The 16,330-nt window shown below is 48.3% G+C and overlaps 1 protein-coding gene across 1 annotated transcript in view; it reads left to right on the top strand.

Annotated features, from left to right (window-relative positions):
- The window catches only part of SRRM4 (serine/arginine repetitive matrix 4), a gene marked incomplete at both ends in the record, with an annotated part of 141,949 nt that overhangs the window by 123,275 nt on the left and 2,344 nt on the right, over positions 1-16,330 (top strand). Inside the window, 3 exons of the mRNA XM_081288187.1 lie at positions 8,423-8,727; positions 12,409-12,612; positions 15,862-15,972. Of these exons, the coding sequence (XP_081144313.1) occupies positions 8,423-8,727; positions 12,409-12,612; positions 15,862-15,972 (620 nt within the window). The remainder of the gene's footprint in view (positions 1-8,422; positions 8,728-12,408; positions 12,613-15,861; positions 15,973-16,330) is intronic.

The following is a 16,330-nucleotide window of genomic DNA, read 5'->3' as shown; positions in this document are numbered from 1 at the left end:
GAGATCAAATTCCAGGGCAAGACACAGGGCTGTGGTGGGGACCAGAGCCTGAGTATCAAGAGTCTTTGGTGGCATAGCTCCTGCCACGCTGAGTTGCCATCATTTGGTGTGCCCAGCTCTTTAAAAAATCAAAGACCAGCTGGGCACATGGTGCACGTCTGTAATCCCAATGGCTCGGGAGGCTGAGGCAGGAGGATCGTGAGTTCAAAGCCAGCCTCAGCAACTTAGTGAGGCTCTAAGCAACTCAGTGAGGCCCTGTCTCTAAATAAAATACAAAATAGGGCTAGGGATGGGGCTCAATGGTCAAGTGCCCCTGAGTTCAATCCCTGGTGCCAAAAAAAAAAAAAATTAAAACCAAGGACCAGTGTATTACATGGTGCCCTGCTCATTTGCATATATGACTATGGAAATTGGGGGCCTAATTCCTTACTGAATTCCTGGTTGGTGGGCAACATTCACCTGAGGCTCTCTTGCATGGTCCAGAACCCAAATCCAAAGTCTCTTTTCAAGGCCCTGGGGGAAGGGGAATGCAAAGCCATTCTTTCTGAACTCTTGGAGCTCAGGTGGTCTGGTGGTCCTCAGAACGCTGTCACACAGAGCCCTTGTATTGTCATTAGGACTGGGACTAAGTCCATGGACTTGATAAAATATTCAAATACTTGCTCACCAGCTGATAAATAGACCCTGTCACCACTTCAATTGGAGGAGGCAGAGAGAGTGCTGACGATTAAGACGGGGATTTTGGATCTGGGTTCTCTGGAATTTTCCACCTTGTCACTCTGTATAACCCTGAGTGGCAGCAATAACTGATGCCTACTGAGCACCTACTATGTGCCAGACGCCAGGAAGAGTTCTTCACCTGTAGTGTTATCTTGTTGATTTTTTTTATCAACAGCCCTTCAGCAGAACTTTCACTAATATCTTCATTTTACAATGTGAAACTCGAGTTTAGAAAAACCAAGTATAAAGACAACTCTTAAATAAAGAATCTAGGGTTGGAACCCAGAAAGCTTGACCTTGGGACCCGTTTTGTTTAGTTACGTGACCTCCCTTGTGTCATTCCCCTTCTCTGAGCCTCAGTATCTTCATCTGTTCTTGGACAAGCAACCATACCTACTTACTGGGTTGTTATGAGGATGAGGTGACATAAGGCATCCATTCAGTTTTAAAATACGCATTAAGCAACTACTATGTGCCACACACTTTCCAGGTGTTGGCAAACCAGCAGGGAACAAGACATACATGATCCCTGCCAGTGGGAAGCTTCCCTTCTGTATACAAACGTATCCTCATGCTCAAGATATAATAATGCCCAGAATGTGACCGTTGCTACTGTTACTCTTCCTCATCAATAGCAATTTCTTGAAACTTACTGCAAACAAACCCAGAAGTGATCTGGGCCTTGAAGGCCTAATGATACCCAGGCCCCAGGTGAACTCCACAGAGAGAGAATGGGCTTCCCATTCTGCAGATAGGAAAAACGAGGCTGGGAGTGGGGTGTGGAGTTTATGGATGGCCTGAACTTTGGGACCCCTCACCCTGGCTTCTTGCACATTCTGCAAAAGCTTCTGCTCCCCTGGGAGCCTCAATATCCAAGCCGCTCCTTGCAGCAGGGAAAAAACCCAAGTGCAAAAAAGGAGTTGGCCCTGGGTGGGGGTGGGTGGAGTGATGGAGGTGGCTTTGGGCTGGGGACGTGGAGGGGGACAGTTGTTGTTTTTTAAATAAGAACTTTGGTGCTTCACAGTGGGGGACTCAGGTTCTCCTCTTGCTGAGGAAGGATGGAAGAAAGAAAAGCACCATTTTTTTTCCACCAAAGGATATTGGAGCCCCCAGAAGTGGTAGGAAGGACATGACCTTGGGGCGGGGGAGATAAGTGAGTCTTTGAATGAACGTAGCTGCATGAAAAACTCCTTAAGCATAACTTTCTCTTCCTTCCCTCTGGGCTGGGGTAAAAGGGGCCGAACTGGACCCTATGTGGAAATTTTCCAAAACCACCAGTTTCTGAAACCTACTGAGATAGGGGAGCCCGATGCGGGATGCGACCTTTTCCTTCAATCTCCTGCTGAAGGGAAGGAAGAGGGAGGCCAGATGGCCTCCCCTGGCCAAGGTCAGCTGCAGTGCCCTGGGGGGGAGGATGGCTCTGGTCCTGAAGGACTCTGTCATCTTCCCATGATCCCCCCCCCCCATCTCCTCCTCCTGGCGGATGAACTCCCACAGGTCAATGAATCCTTTCCTTCTCTGGCTTCCTAATTAGCTTGCAAAGGAAGATGAACACCAGCAAGAAAAAAATATACGTAATGTCTCTGGGAAACAAAAGGATCTTTTTGGAAAGAAAGAACTAGAAACCCTCTAACCAGGCAGCACCATCCTCACATGAGAACTTCCAGTCCCCCATCTGGCAGGGGGAGGGGCAGATTTATAGCCGCCTCTCTCCATGGGGCCATTTGCAGCTCCGTAAATGGACTTGTTCAGTTTAATTGGAATTCTCTTCTTGATTGTATTTTTGTAACCTATTAGGCTGAGCCACCTCTTGATCTGAGAATTCAGCTGAAATTAAATTTTGAAGTGTAAGTGAGAGGTTGCCTTTTTTCCCCCCTATTCTTGATTAAATAATGATTTGAAACAAAAACAATAAATAACAGGACCGACTCCCCTGGAGGGCTTGAGAGAGATTCCCAGCAAAACGCTGGGGAACTGGGGTTCATGATGGGGGGATTTAATGACTGATTAGAAAAACCCCAAGTGTCGGCATGCACTGTGTTAGGGAACGAGGAGATGAAGTGAGATTTGAGTTAAAAAGAAAAGAAAGGATATTGGAGCTTCACACCTGGGGGGGCTCCAGGAATAAAGGGGAAATATTTGCTCACTTTCCCCAGTGGCTGTAGATTGGTGCAAAACTCAGAAGGAAAAAGAAAAATCTGAGATTGGCAAGGCAGATACAGAAGGGAAGAGTCTATAACAGCTCCCGGGTCCAGCTGTGGCTTGAATGGCTCTGTTTTGGGGTCTTGCAGGACGAGAGCCCCCCAGGGATTCCTAGGGCTGAGTGGGGGTGGGGGAGGAGCAGTCTGCTTGCAGAGGGATCAGGGTGGCAGTGGGTTTTCAGAGCACAGGGTCTCAAATGTTGATGTCTCGGGGAGACATAGGTAGGAGGGCAGGAAGCTAATGGGTGACTACATACATCCTGGTGGGGCAGGTTGGCCATGCCTCACTGCGAGGAGCAGCTGTGCCACAGAATATGTAGATTCTGATCTTTTCCAACCCCAAACCTGGAAACGGGGTTGCTATGTGAACCCCACCCCCACTCAACACCTGTTGGTGGCTGATTCAAATTTATCTTCAAAAGTGCTAAGTGGGCCCCACAGAAAATCATCTCTGAAATAAAGTCCAGCTCAGCTTGCTCGTGTTCCAATGTGGATTCCGGGGGGGGGGGGGGGGTCGAAGCACATACTCCGTGTATTTCTCCTTACTCTTCCCAATTCAGGGCACACAGCTGACTTGCAGGTTCCAGAGGGGACTGCCTGGGCACCAAAGCCTACTTTGCCTGCCTAGGGGGTAATCAGGACCTGCCAGAGAAGTGACACCCCCACGTTCAGCCTGTGACCTGTGAGAGTTGGAGGACTGGGTATAAATAAATAAATAAGAGAGCCTGGTGGTCCCCCGGTACCAGGAGGCGTTACCCCTGGACGAAGCAATATCTAGGGTCCCTCCTACAGGCAAGGGTCTTGGGGACCATTTTCCAGCCAGTGATGCAGAGGCAGAGAGCAGCGGCATGCCTAGAAATTCCCAGGAGATGAAGAAGAGGTCTTTAAGATGGACTTTGAGAGGCTCGTTATCTCAATGATGTGATGGAGACAAGGGATGGGGAGCTGCCCTCTCGTGTCAATGTCGAGTGGTGACTGTGGGCATCTTATGGGCCAGAACTACCGGGCTAGGAAGGAGATGCCCAGAGATGGGAGAGGGGGCAGCGAGAACACGGGAGCCTCTTTGGTCCACCCCTCCTAGCCTTCTTGCTTCCAAAGTCTCTCTTGCATTTCAACAGCGGTTCCCTCCCCTGTCCTTTGTCCAAATGGGGTTCAGTTGGAATAAGAAAAAAAATGAATATCTTCAAATTACTACTTACTTCCTGCCAAGGATCCTCTAAGCAGATCCAGTAGAGTGACATCCATGCAATGGGAACCCAGCCCAGATGCTGTGGGAGGTTAAACCATCCTTCCTCCAAGCACCGAGCCCTGGGGACCGATGGGGGGCTGCCTCCACCCATCGAGAGCTGTATCACTTTTCTAACTTGTCCGGCCAGAGGAGGTGCCTTTCTAGAATTCATCCCCCGTATTATAATCTGAACAAAGCTGCTGTGTGGGCTAGCAGCCCTGTTGTGCTCTCTCTCAATCTTGGTGTCCTGGGTCAGAGGAGTATCAGGAGGAGGGAGAGAACCAATAGAGAAAATTCCTTCACTCTGCCATGGGCCTGGACTTAAACTCGATTCTTAGGTTTCTTACACACCCAGCCCTCACCTGGTCTTAGGACCCCAATGCTTTCATAGATTTGCTTTTCTGATGCTGGAAGCCAGTTCCTCCCCACCCTGCAAACTATCAGATCCCCTAAGTTGGAAGTCACCCAGCTGGGACTCTACCAGGGCCTGATCACCCAGCCATCTCTACCAGTGAATTAGGTTAAGATGTGTCTTCTGGCTGGGGTGGTGGCTCGGTGGTGGAGCACTTGCCTAGCATGTGTGAGGCGCTGAGTTCGATTCTCAGCACCACATAAAAATGAATAAGTAAAATAATGGTATTGTGTCCATCAACCAGTAAAAAAAAAAAAAAAAAAAAAAAAGAGATGTGTCTTCTGAGGCTGCCAAGGGACAATGAGGAAGCTTTGTTCACTAGACAAGACTTACTGAGCATCTATTCTGTGCCAGACATGAGTGCAAATTGGGACAGAGCCTTGTACTTTTCGGGCTCCTGTGTTCAACAAGCTCCCTGCCCAGATGGAGAGAAGGGTAATCAAAGAAGTAGGTGCCCCTGCTGAGTGACAGCAGCATAGCACACAGATGGCACTCATTTTTGAGCGAGTGAATGGATGGAAGATTGAATGAATGAATGAATGAATCTTTAATTAATAAACTATTGTTCTATCCTGATCTGGGAATCAAAGAGGGTGATGTGAAACCTAGAGGATGAATAAATAAAGTCATGTCAAGTGGGAGAGAGAGGAAGAGTGTTCTGGGAAGAGGAAATAGCATGTACAAATAGCCTGGGGTTGGGAGAGCAAGCCGTGGCAGATCCAAGAACATCCCCAACTGGTCAGCTTGGGTTGTGGGAGCCAGGGTGGGAGTGGCGGAAGAGTGGAGGTCTGTGAAATTTGCAGGGCTGGTTTATGAAATAGGCAGGCCTGGGTCACAAGGGACATTGTGATCTGTGTCAAAGAATTCTGATTCATCCCAAGATACGGGGCCTTTAAACGAGCAGGAGAGGTTGGTATTTTTCTGTCAACCCGATGAGGACGTTTCAGCAGTAGATTTATCTCTGTTTTCTGGTGGTGACAGGAAGCATGATGGCGTGTAGCATTCTAAGTTCCAAGGGGGACACCCGGAAAACATCCTTGTGAGTTGGGGATGTGGGGTTGGTTGGCAGTGGGAACCCGCCCAACCAAGGCCCCTTCTACATCCACCAGCTTTGAGGGACCTCACACTCCAAGTCCCTACCCAAGGTGCACCAGGAACAAAGCTTTGAAACTAGTAGTCAAGATTGGGAATGAGCACCCAGGAAAGACTCAGCCTGGTGTCCCCAAGTAGCAGTCCCCTGCCCTTGAGTCATCTTCCAGACTCATTCCCTCAGAGATGGGCTGGGCTGAGTCACCATCCCCTAAACACGCACATCTCAGGGGCAAAGTTTCCTTGAACCCACCCCAGACCAAAGCCCAGGCCCGAGGGTCTAGCCACCCAGCATGATGCTTGCTCATTGCTGACCAAGGAGATGGAAATATACACGTCACCGTGTCACCCAAACTTCAAACCAGAAGCCAGGTAGAAGGAGCCGAGAGGGGTCAGGGTCTCTGCATTATTTTAAAGAAGTTCTCCACCTGGGCAAACTTATTTTGAGTTTCCACCTCCAAAACAAAGCTAGCCAGGTCCCAAGATGGTAAAGAGGCACTGGGTGGACCTGGGTCCAGCTGGACCTTTGGCTTCCTTGTGTGCTCGGTCTTCTGGGAGAATCCAAAAAGGCAGGCCTGCGTCCCCAGCCCCAGGAGCTGGCATCCTGAGCTGGGGAAGCGGTCCTCTTCATCCTTACAACCCAGTGTCTCTGGGTCACATCGTCATGACCAAATGGTTTTAAGGAAGTTCCCCTCTTTAGGCCCCAGGAGCATGGGGTCAAATGGGGGGGAGGGGGCAATAATGTAGGCTGTGGATGTCGAAGCTACGTGTGGAGCCAAGTTGACCGAAGGTCTGTACTATACCAGATGGTTACAGGTTCATAAATCAACGAACTTAGATAATTCGTGTCCTCCTGTCTGGGCAAGCATACCTTCAAGAGGATCTGAAAGTCACGTGGAACTCAGAGTCTTGGGCCCCTCAGGCCAGCAGGGCAGGGTGAAGAGACCCCGCCCCCAGGTCCAGGCTCCGCCCTCTGCCTCCCGCCTCTGGCGCCCTCCTCCACCGGGGGATGGGCCTCACACACAGGCCCCTGGATGCCTCTGCTTGACCACCCAAGCCCTATCCAGATAGCCACCCCTGGGCAGGAGCGTGCACACTTGTACAAATGGCCTGGGGTTGGGAGGAGCCATGGGAAGACCCTGGAAGGCAGCTCAGGAGCATTGGACAGAAAAGTATGGGACTCCCAGGCACCCAGGGAGTGGTGTGGGGAGTGGGGTCCAGGGGGTGCCCTCTCGGCCCCACCAATGTTTCCTCCCAGCCGAGAGGTGATCACCGTATAGGCCTGGGGCAGGGACCCCTCCTGTAAGCATGACACTGCTCTCGGAGTCAGAAACAAACTCCTTGTGGCAGCCCAGACCTGACAGTGATCTGGGCACAGAAAGAAAACTGGCTCCTCCATGGGTTGCCTTCCCGAGGGCTGGCTGCCCATCCTCTCCTCCTTCATCGCTCCTAGATCCAAACAGGGTTCAGGGACTTCTCATCACCCAAGCCCCTCCCAAAGCCCTCCGTGGCAAGCACATGCCCCTCCCCCATCCCCATGTCCCCACCATGCCCACGCCCGGGTCCACTCCCTGTTCTCGCATGCGCAGCCAAAGTGTCCTGATCCAACTTGGGCCTGGAGGGCTGACTCGGTGGAACCGGGTTAGGTCCCTTGAATGAGAAAACCAAACAGAATGGATGCCCCCCCAGCCCCCCCCCCTCGCCGGCCCCCACCTGCCAGGAGCACCAGACAGTCCCAGACTCCAAGGTCAGGGCCAAGGTTGAGGGTGTGCAGAGAGGTGTGTGTGTTTTCTTGTCAATTGCGACTCTGATGATGATGGACTCACGTTGCCCGCTCTTCCCTTTCTCTTACACCTTACCTACTAAAGGAGGAGTTCTTGCTTGGTAAGTGGATATGATCCGCAAAGACATGAGCGAATTTATTAGAAGCCACTCAAGATCCTTAGCTACCTTCTCCAAGGGGAAAAGGACACACACAAATACCTGTAGAGACCTTTGTTTATTTTTTTTTTAATTTGTTTTCAGTCCGACTAATTGACTTACTTTTTTTTTTTCTTTTGGCCCTCTTTCCCCCTTTAGTTGAAAACTGCTCAAATGTCAATTTGTGACCTTGACTTTATATTTAAAAAAAAAAAAAACTTCTCATCTTTATTTTATTTCTTTTTTTTTTCCCCATGTGACATTTGTTCAGGGTTCTATGCAGGCAATTTTTTTAAAAAAATAAAAATAAAAATAAAGAAGTTACATTAATTGAGGATTTGGTTGAAGCTTGAACTTTTGACTTTATCTCCTTTTTATTTTTATTTCCAAGATTTATTCCCCACCCCCACCCCCACCCCCACCCCCAGGTCCATAGCCCCTCCCTACCCCTATTTCTTTTTCCCCTTCCTCTTCTTTAATTTTTAATTACTGCTTTAGGTTCAGGGTGTCTACACCCCCCCCCTTTCGATTGAGTTGTCTCTTTTGTTTGAGTTTAAAATTCATTAGAAATTAAATTTTGTATAATTTCCTTTTACTTTCGTTTAATCTGGAACGCATGCTTTTTCTCTGCATGATACCTAAATCTTCCAGTTATCATAGCAGGGGGTAAAAAATATCTATCTATCTATCTATCTCCTTTCTGTGGTATTCTTTCAGGAATTTGTGCTTTTGTTTTTTTGGCGTCTCTCCTCTCTTTACTTTCGTCACAGTGCATCATGATGGTAAACATTTCTTGGTAATTGAGACGCAGCCCTGGGCTCAGCCGTGTCCGATGGGTCTTTTTGCTTTCAGATCACTGGGTCGGGGTCTGCCGCTGACCTGTTTACCAAAACAGCCAGCCCGCTCGCCACCTCCCGAGGACGGTCCCAGGAGTATGACTCTGGCAACGACACGTCCTCCCCGCCCTCGAGGCAAACCAGCTCAGCCAGGTCCCGGGGCCAGGAGAAGGAGAGCCCCCGGGGAGACCTGAGCAAGAGCCAGGAGCTCCACAGCGGGAACACCTCCGATTCAGGGAACTCCTTCACCACCTCCTCTCCCCAGAACAAGGGGGCTGTTCTGGAGAATCTCTCTCCCACCAGCAGGGGCCGAGAGTCAAGGTCAGTGCATTTGATTGGAAGAGACCGTCCTCTCACCTTCTGTCTCATCATAGCACCCCAGCCTCTTCCCCAGAAGCTTTGGAAAACTCAAACTGGCTTACTGGCTTACTTTTTTGAGAATTCCAGAAGAAGTTATTAACTTCAGGTATAGCTGGATCCAGGGGCTCAAAAAAATATATCATTGGGAATGTCTTTTGCATATAGTTCTCAGCTCTTGCTTCCCTGATCTGGTGGCCTCAATTTCAAGTAGACCCTCCCAGAGCATGGGCAAATATACTGAGCAGCTAACATTATCTAGCAGATTAGCCAGCCAATGGGGGAAAATGCTTCTTCCCGCCCCACCCCAAAAAAAAATTTTAGCAAAACATCAGGAGAGATATTTTGTGGCTTGGCCCAGCTTAGATTATTTGCCCATCCCTGGATCAGTCGCTCTGGCCCAGGGGATGCCAAACTCTTAGCTAGAATGGGTCACATGCCACAGCTGGGGCCAATGAAGACATCCATCCCAGGTACCCTTGCAGGAAAAGTCAAAATATTGCTATCAGGAGGGAGGGAGGCTGGGCAGGCAGAAAACAGATGTCAGCTTTACCAATAATCTCAGCAGCAAGTCAAACATGAGCTTCCTTGTTAAGTCACCGTCATTTAAAAAACATACCACAATATTTACCCAGTGAAAATATACACAAAAACCTGCCTGTGGATGTTCATAGAGGCTTTATTCATAATTGCCCAAACTCGGAAGCAATCCAGGCGTTCTTGAGTATGGGAATGGCTAATCGTGGCACCCAGACAATGGAGCGGTATTCATTGATAAAAAGAAATGAGCCGCCGAGCCATAGAAAGACATGTGAGATTTAAATAGATGTTACCCAGTGAGAGAAGCCAATCTAAAAAGCTGACATATTAGATGAGTCCGACTATACAACATTCTGGAAAGGACCAAACTCTATGAAGAAAGTAAAAAGATGAGTGGTTGCCAGGGGTTGGGAAGGGAGAGATGAATAGGCAGGTGTATTTTAGGACCGTAAATTATGATACATATATTATGATGTATATTATGATACAACACAAAGGGATAAGTGGGCATCCTTCATTTTTCCAAGCCTATGGCTTTCCCAGCCCTCCTGCAGCCACCCCATTTAAAAAGGAGCGAACCCTCACGTAGACTGCGGACTTGGATTATAATGCATGTCAAGAGTCACTCCTAACGAGTGTACCAATCTGGTGGGCCATGTTGGTGGTAGGGGTGAGGCACAGGTGGAGGAGGGGGCCTCTAGGAATTCCCTGTACTTTCCACTCAATTATGCAGTGCATCTAAAACAGCTCTAAACATAAAGTTGATTCATTAAAAACACACGCACATATAGAGAGAGATCAATCCCAATGCAATTTTAGGTAGAAGCTTTAAAAAAAAAAAATCAGCCCATCTCAACACACTTGGTAGATGCAATATTTTTTCCTGCAGAAAACACTTCATACAATTGTGTCTGAGCCAATTGTAATGGCCCGGCTTCATCACACCCTGGATCTCAAGAAATCACAACAAAATGCTAATCACCGAGGATACTGTCACAATAATAGCCACTGAAATCGACTGACCGTTTAGTCTGCACCGACCATAAGGTTATTTATCCCTCGGCTTGTTCCCATCTACTCACTTCCTGTAGGCACACACTCAGCTTGGCCATGGGGACGTAAAAATGGTGGGTCCTTTTTATTGGAACTACAGGAGGGCCAGGAAGGCTTTGCTGGTGCACCCAACCACCCAGCAGTGAGATCTTCCCTTCTCTGGGGGATGGGAGTCTGCCTGGTTCAAAGTGGTCAGGGTTACCAAAAGATGGCCAAATTCTTAGCACAGAAGTGATTAACAGCTTCCTCAAGGACAGAGCACCCTTGGTCCCCAACGCATGGCCTGCTTCAGCCCTGGACAAACAGCTTGGCATGTACAAGAGGACCTGGGCTGTCACTGGCCTGCCCTGGGATATCCCTGGCCTTAGCTCACACCCAGTTCGGCCGGGAGCCAGAGCTGGGTCAGAGCAAATGTCAAGTTCTCCAAGAACACGCGGTGAAGCTCCCGGATGGGAGAGGGCAGCCCGGTGTCATGTCTGCTGATACACACGCAGTGCTCTTATGCAAGAAAAAGTAAGCAAAGCAATGACAACAACAATAATAAAAATGATGACATTTAATGTTTATGAAGCCCTAACACATGATAGGTAGTATGTTGCAAAGTGCTGTCCGTGGGGGGCTCAGAGTGGTTGAGAAATTTGGTTGACACTTGTCAGCACTAGTATTCAAATACAGATCTGTCTCCGGAGCTGCAGTTGAGGTCTGAGAGACACCTAGCAGTTACCTGATTAATTGGATCTACATGAACTGCCAAATTAAATAATTTAGACCCAGCCTTTCACTTTGAAATATAAATGGTGGTTAAAGCCACTGCTATTTGGGGTCAGGCCAGCTGTGGGCAGAGGTCTCAATTCAGGGAGCCATAGACACGGGGGTTATGGGGCTGGAGAGGTGGCAGGGACGTGGGCTTTGGAGTTCTGAGTTTGGGACTATGGGTGGCCTTGAGCAGGTAATAGGCTTCTGAATCTCCTCCGTAAATTGGGGATGATAATAAGGCCAGCTTCATGAGGGTGCTGGGAAGACTGAACAAGGATGTTTTGGAAGAACCCAGGAAGGAAAAGTTTCCAAGCCTTCATTCTACAGATGATCTGGGATATGTGCACCAAGCCCCGGGCTAGAGTGGGACGTAGTATCCAGGGAAATCTGAGTCTTGTCCCCAAGGGACTCATTGTCTGGGGCTGGAGCAGAGCCAGAGAGAAATGGGGACACTTGGGGAGCAGGGACTATGGAAACACCCTGAGATTGCCCAGCCCTCTCTGGGGCTTGGGGGAGTGTCAAGAAAGGTTTTCCATTCTGGGCACAGTGGTGCATGTCTGTTATCCCAGCAACTCAGGAGGCTGAAGCAGGAGTATCAGGAGTTCAAATCCAGCCTCAGCAACTTAGCATGACCCTAAGCAACTCAGGGAGACCCTGTCTCTAGATAAAATATTTTAAAAGGCTGGGGATATGGCTCAGTGGTTAAGCGACTGTGGGTTCAATCCCTAGTACCAAACTACATGGGTATCCCTTGTCCTATAGAGGGCACCTATAAAAATATACACAATTGAAACCCTGTATTTAATTCTAGTTGAAGGTGATTGGAACAATGTATTTAATCCCAGTGAGTTACAGTGGCCTGCCCCAGGCTCTGAGCCTGACTGATGCCTGCTGCTCTCTCTTGGGGAGATCACAAAGTGTTGGAGAGGTGTTAAAAACCCACTCACACCTAGCCTGGTCTTTCTCATCCACATAATCAGAAGGACTGACAAAGATAAGGAGGAAAATAAACCTCTCACCATGTGATTTGATGTCACTTAGCACCGGTGCCCAAGCTGGGTGACCTCCCAGGATACTAGCATATGCCCAAGTGGCCGCAGTGATATGTGCTCCACACCTTCTATCTCTGCTCCTCGAACATCTGTCACCTGGCAAGTCTTTTCAGGAGGGGAGAAGGTAAAGAAGGTTCTAAGAGAACCTCCCCCCGCCAGGTCAGGCAAAGTAGGGGCGGGGCCATTGATCAAGATGCCCTGGGGGGCAGGCAGTGGTGTGACCAAAGACGTTTTTCCTCCACAGAGGATTTCAGTCGCCATGTCTGGAATGTGCGGAGGTGAAGAAGTCCAGCTTGGTCCCCTCCACAGCCCGAAGCTCTCCCTTGAAGGAGTGCTCCCGTAGCTCCTCCTACGCCAGCACCCGGTCCTCCAGTCTCTCTTCCCGGTCCCCAAACCCCAGGGCCTCCCCCAGGTACACCCGGAGCCGATCCACCTCCTCTGAAAAAAGGTGAGTGAGGTTTGACCTTCGCTCTGCCACACTTTCCTCCTTGGCGGTGAGTGAAGGTAACTAGAAATTTCCTTTGACCCCCGGGGAAGAGGAGACAGTTGAGTTCAGATACCAGCCTACCCATCACCAGCTGAGTCTCCGTTTTCTCATCTGCAAAATGAAAGAATGGACTGTTCTGAGAACTATCAAGCTCTCAGAATGTACCAGAATATAATGGAATATGAGCTGTCATTGTTGCAACTGGCATGAGGATGAGCTAATGTGTATCAGTTAGCTTCTGCTGCATAAAAAAATTATTCCTGAACTTAGCATCCTTAAAATGCTATACTTAGCATCCTCAAATGTATACTCAGTTCCTGGTTCTATGGATCAGCCCCTGGGGCTGGGCTCAGCAAGCTAGTTCTTTTGCTCTCCCTGAGCCCTATTGCTTTTATTTGGTTACCTGGTGGGTTGGCCGAAGGTTGGCTGAATTGGATAGCCCCAGAATAACTGTCCCTACTCTATGTTGCCTCTTGACCACCAGCAGGCCTGCCTGCCTGCCTGTTCACATGGTGATGGAAGGCTCTGTGAGAAAGTGCAAAGGTGTACAAGGCTTCTTGAGTCCTAGGCTGAAAAGAGACATGACACCCCTTCTGCTATTCTATTGACCAGAGCAAGTCCTAAGACCAGTCCAGTGCATGGATGTTCCTCCTAGCATACAGAGGTGTAAAGTCACATCATGGTGATTAGGATACAGACAGAAAAATAGCATGGCTGTTTCGCATTCGACCTCCCAATTTCAATAACCATTGGTAACTGCTTGATTATCTCATGTGGGATAATAATGTAACAGAATGTACCAGCATGAGATCTCAAGAACTGGAAGATTCCATCCCATCTCACCAACCCATGGCTTCATGGGGTGCAGCTTCCCTAGGGTTCTGGGAGCCAGCAGAAAGCCAATTATTCCTCTTCTGGAACTGGGTAACCAGAACACTAGTGACTTACTTGGTTATTTCAAGACCACTCCATTCCCCAAAAGGTGGCAAGACCTTTGGCAAAAATATTTAACATGATAGAGGGACATCAGTGGGACAACAGATCAGCCTGAAAGGAAAATTTAGGAGAACAATACAAAAATCAAGTCAAGAGAAAGTTTAAGTCCCTAAGATATTGTGCATAGTAGTTATGGAGGGGTGCTGCAAACATGACCTCGGAGCTCCCTGGCAAACAAAGAGAAATTGCTCTATTAATTGCTACATTATTAACCAAAATACTAATACTAATAATAATAGAACCAGTTGCTATTTCTGATTTTAAGTCTATGAAAAATGACTCATGTGACTCCACAGAAAAGGGACACTTTAAGGCACTGTGGTTGGAAATGCTTGACAAGGTCCTTGCCAGGTGCCCACCATCTGTTTTACCTCCACCCCTTGACTAAAACAGAAAATTAGTATCCCTTGTTGTCATCAACAGAAGGCACCTGAAACAATGAGTTTAATCTTAGTTACAGATGACTAGGTTAACACTTTCTGATAATATTTCTCAATGAACAAAAGTCAAGATGGCAAAAACAATTTTCAGGGACCAGAGCTGAGCACTGGCTCAAGGCACTGAGATTGAATGAGCTGTTTCTTCCTCACAATACTCTGCAAAGGTGGGAGGCATCTACCGTCATGCCTAACACCTGTAATCCCAGCAACTGAGTAGACTGAGGAAGAAGGACCACAAGTTCAAGACCAGCCTCAGTGACTTAGGAATACCCTGTCTCAAAATAAAAAATGAAAAGGGCTGGGGATAAGATTCATCAGAAGAGTATCCCTGAGTTCAGTCCCAGTACCAAATAAGTAAAATGTGGGAGGCATCTGCAGAGAGGAGAGAAGACTGAAAGTAGCATAAGGTTTGCAATTTGAATGAACAATCATATAGAGCATTTTTCCCCTGTCCACAAGGGATATATTCCAAGACCCCCAGTGAACTCCCACCACTACAGAAAAAAATCAAACACTATAATGAAAGAACTTTTCCATTTAACTAAGCACTTCTCATGCACTGTGGTAGTAACTTTTGCAGTTTAAGGTGCAAGAACAAAACTAGCATGAACGTCTTTTTCCTTTTTTCACAATTTCACAGAGAAGATTTGTCCTTACCATAGGTCTTAACTTACTCAGCATCTGATTTTTTTTTCTTTCCTTATTAAGTCAAGAACATGCATCTTCTCACTTATCAGAAGCACTTTACAGCTTCTCTTTGGCATATACCAAAATGCCAACATCACCCCTCTCTCACTCATGGGTCTTTATGAAGTAGACTTGGGGATTCCTTGAACACAACCTCTGCAGTACCAGGATAGTGGATCTGATGGTGAGATGGCCACCAAGTGAAGGGTAGCATATACAGCTTGGATGCTCTGGGCAAATGGGGTTCACTTCCTTGGTAGCCTGGAGCAGAATAGCAAGAGATTTCATCATGACTCTCAGAATGGCATGCAACTCAGAAATTATGATTGTTTATTTCTGGAATTTTCCACTCAATGGTGGAAAATTCACTCCATGGTTGATTGTGGGCAACTAAAACCATGACAAGAGAGGACTACAGTAATCTACAGAAGTCAAGAGCATCTTGGAACCAAATACACCTAGATTCATGCCCTCTACCAGCTGTATGATCCTGAGCCATTGTATTACATCTCTGTGTTTCTGTCTCCCCCCACCCCAATCTATAAAATAGGATTGAAAACAATACCTAGTCCTAGATTATGTTGAGGATTAAATGAGATACACACAAAGCACTAGTTCAATGTCTGGTCCATAATGAAATACATAATAATCACAGTTAACATTTCACGTGTTGGCTAATCGACATTTCGCATACACACCAACATGCTAAGTCATTCACCCGAATTTACTCATTTGATTTGCAACTTCACAGGGTAAGTGCTATTATTGCCCCCATCTTAGAGATGAGAAAACAGAAGTCCAGAGAAGTGAAATCACCTGCCCAAGGTCACACAGCTAATAAGTAGCCAGGATAATAAGCATTCATTCATTCAATAAAAGGAAGTTGTCCATATTATTTTTAACCACCCAAAGGTGGTGGAATTTCATTCTCTGCTAAGGACCTGGTTCCTCTGCTTGGCCTCCAGGGAGGTATGTGTTGGGGGAAAACAAAGTCATTGCCTGAGGACTAGGTGAATAAAACGGCAGACATCCATACAACCCTTGCACACGTTTAGCAGGCTCCTTAGGAGCTGTTCCCTCTTCCCAGGTCCTACTCCCGCTCTCCCAGCTATTCCTCCAAGTCTGGCAAGAGGAGCCCGCCTAGCAGAAGCTCTCGATCCCGCCGCAGCCCCAGCTACTCCCGCTACAGCCCCAGCAGGTACAGGCCCCGCCCCCAGGGTCAGCCCCGCCCCCAGGGTCAGGTCCCGCCTCCTGGGTCAGGCCCCGCCTCCTCGCCACACCCCTTTGCTCGGGTCCTCGGCTCTGCCCTGCTGCCCAGGCTGCCTCCGGAGCCCTGCCCTAGCTAGTCCTCCACCTAGTCCTCCGTCCTCGTCCCTGCAGAGGTAGAGATGGGGAGTTAATTCAGTGTTCTTGCAGTTATCTGTCCAATCAGAGTGGACAACCCAAACACCCGTGTCCTAGCCACAGCACCCCACCCAACCCCACGGCCACATTGGACACCCGTCCTCATTCTCCTGGCCCACCCAGCACTCCTTGGGCTGGCCCTGGGATTCTAA

The sequence above is a fragment of the Spermophilus citellus genome (assembly GCF_964194105.1).
Source record: "Spermophilus citellus genome assembly, chromosome: 3".
Classification (NCBI taxonomy): Eukaryota; Metazoa; Chordata; class Mammalia; order Rodentia; family Sciuridae; genus Spermophilus; species Spermophilus citellus.
The sequence above is the reverse complement of the archived record's forward strand: the minus strand, read 5'-3'. Positions and strand labels throughout refer to the sequence as shown.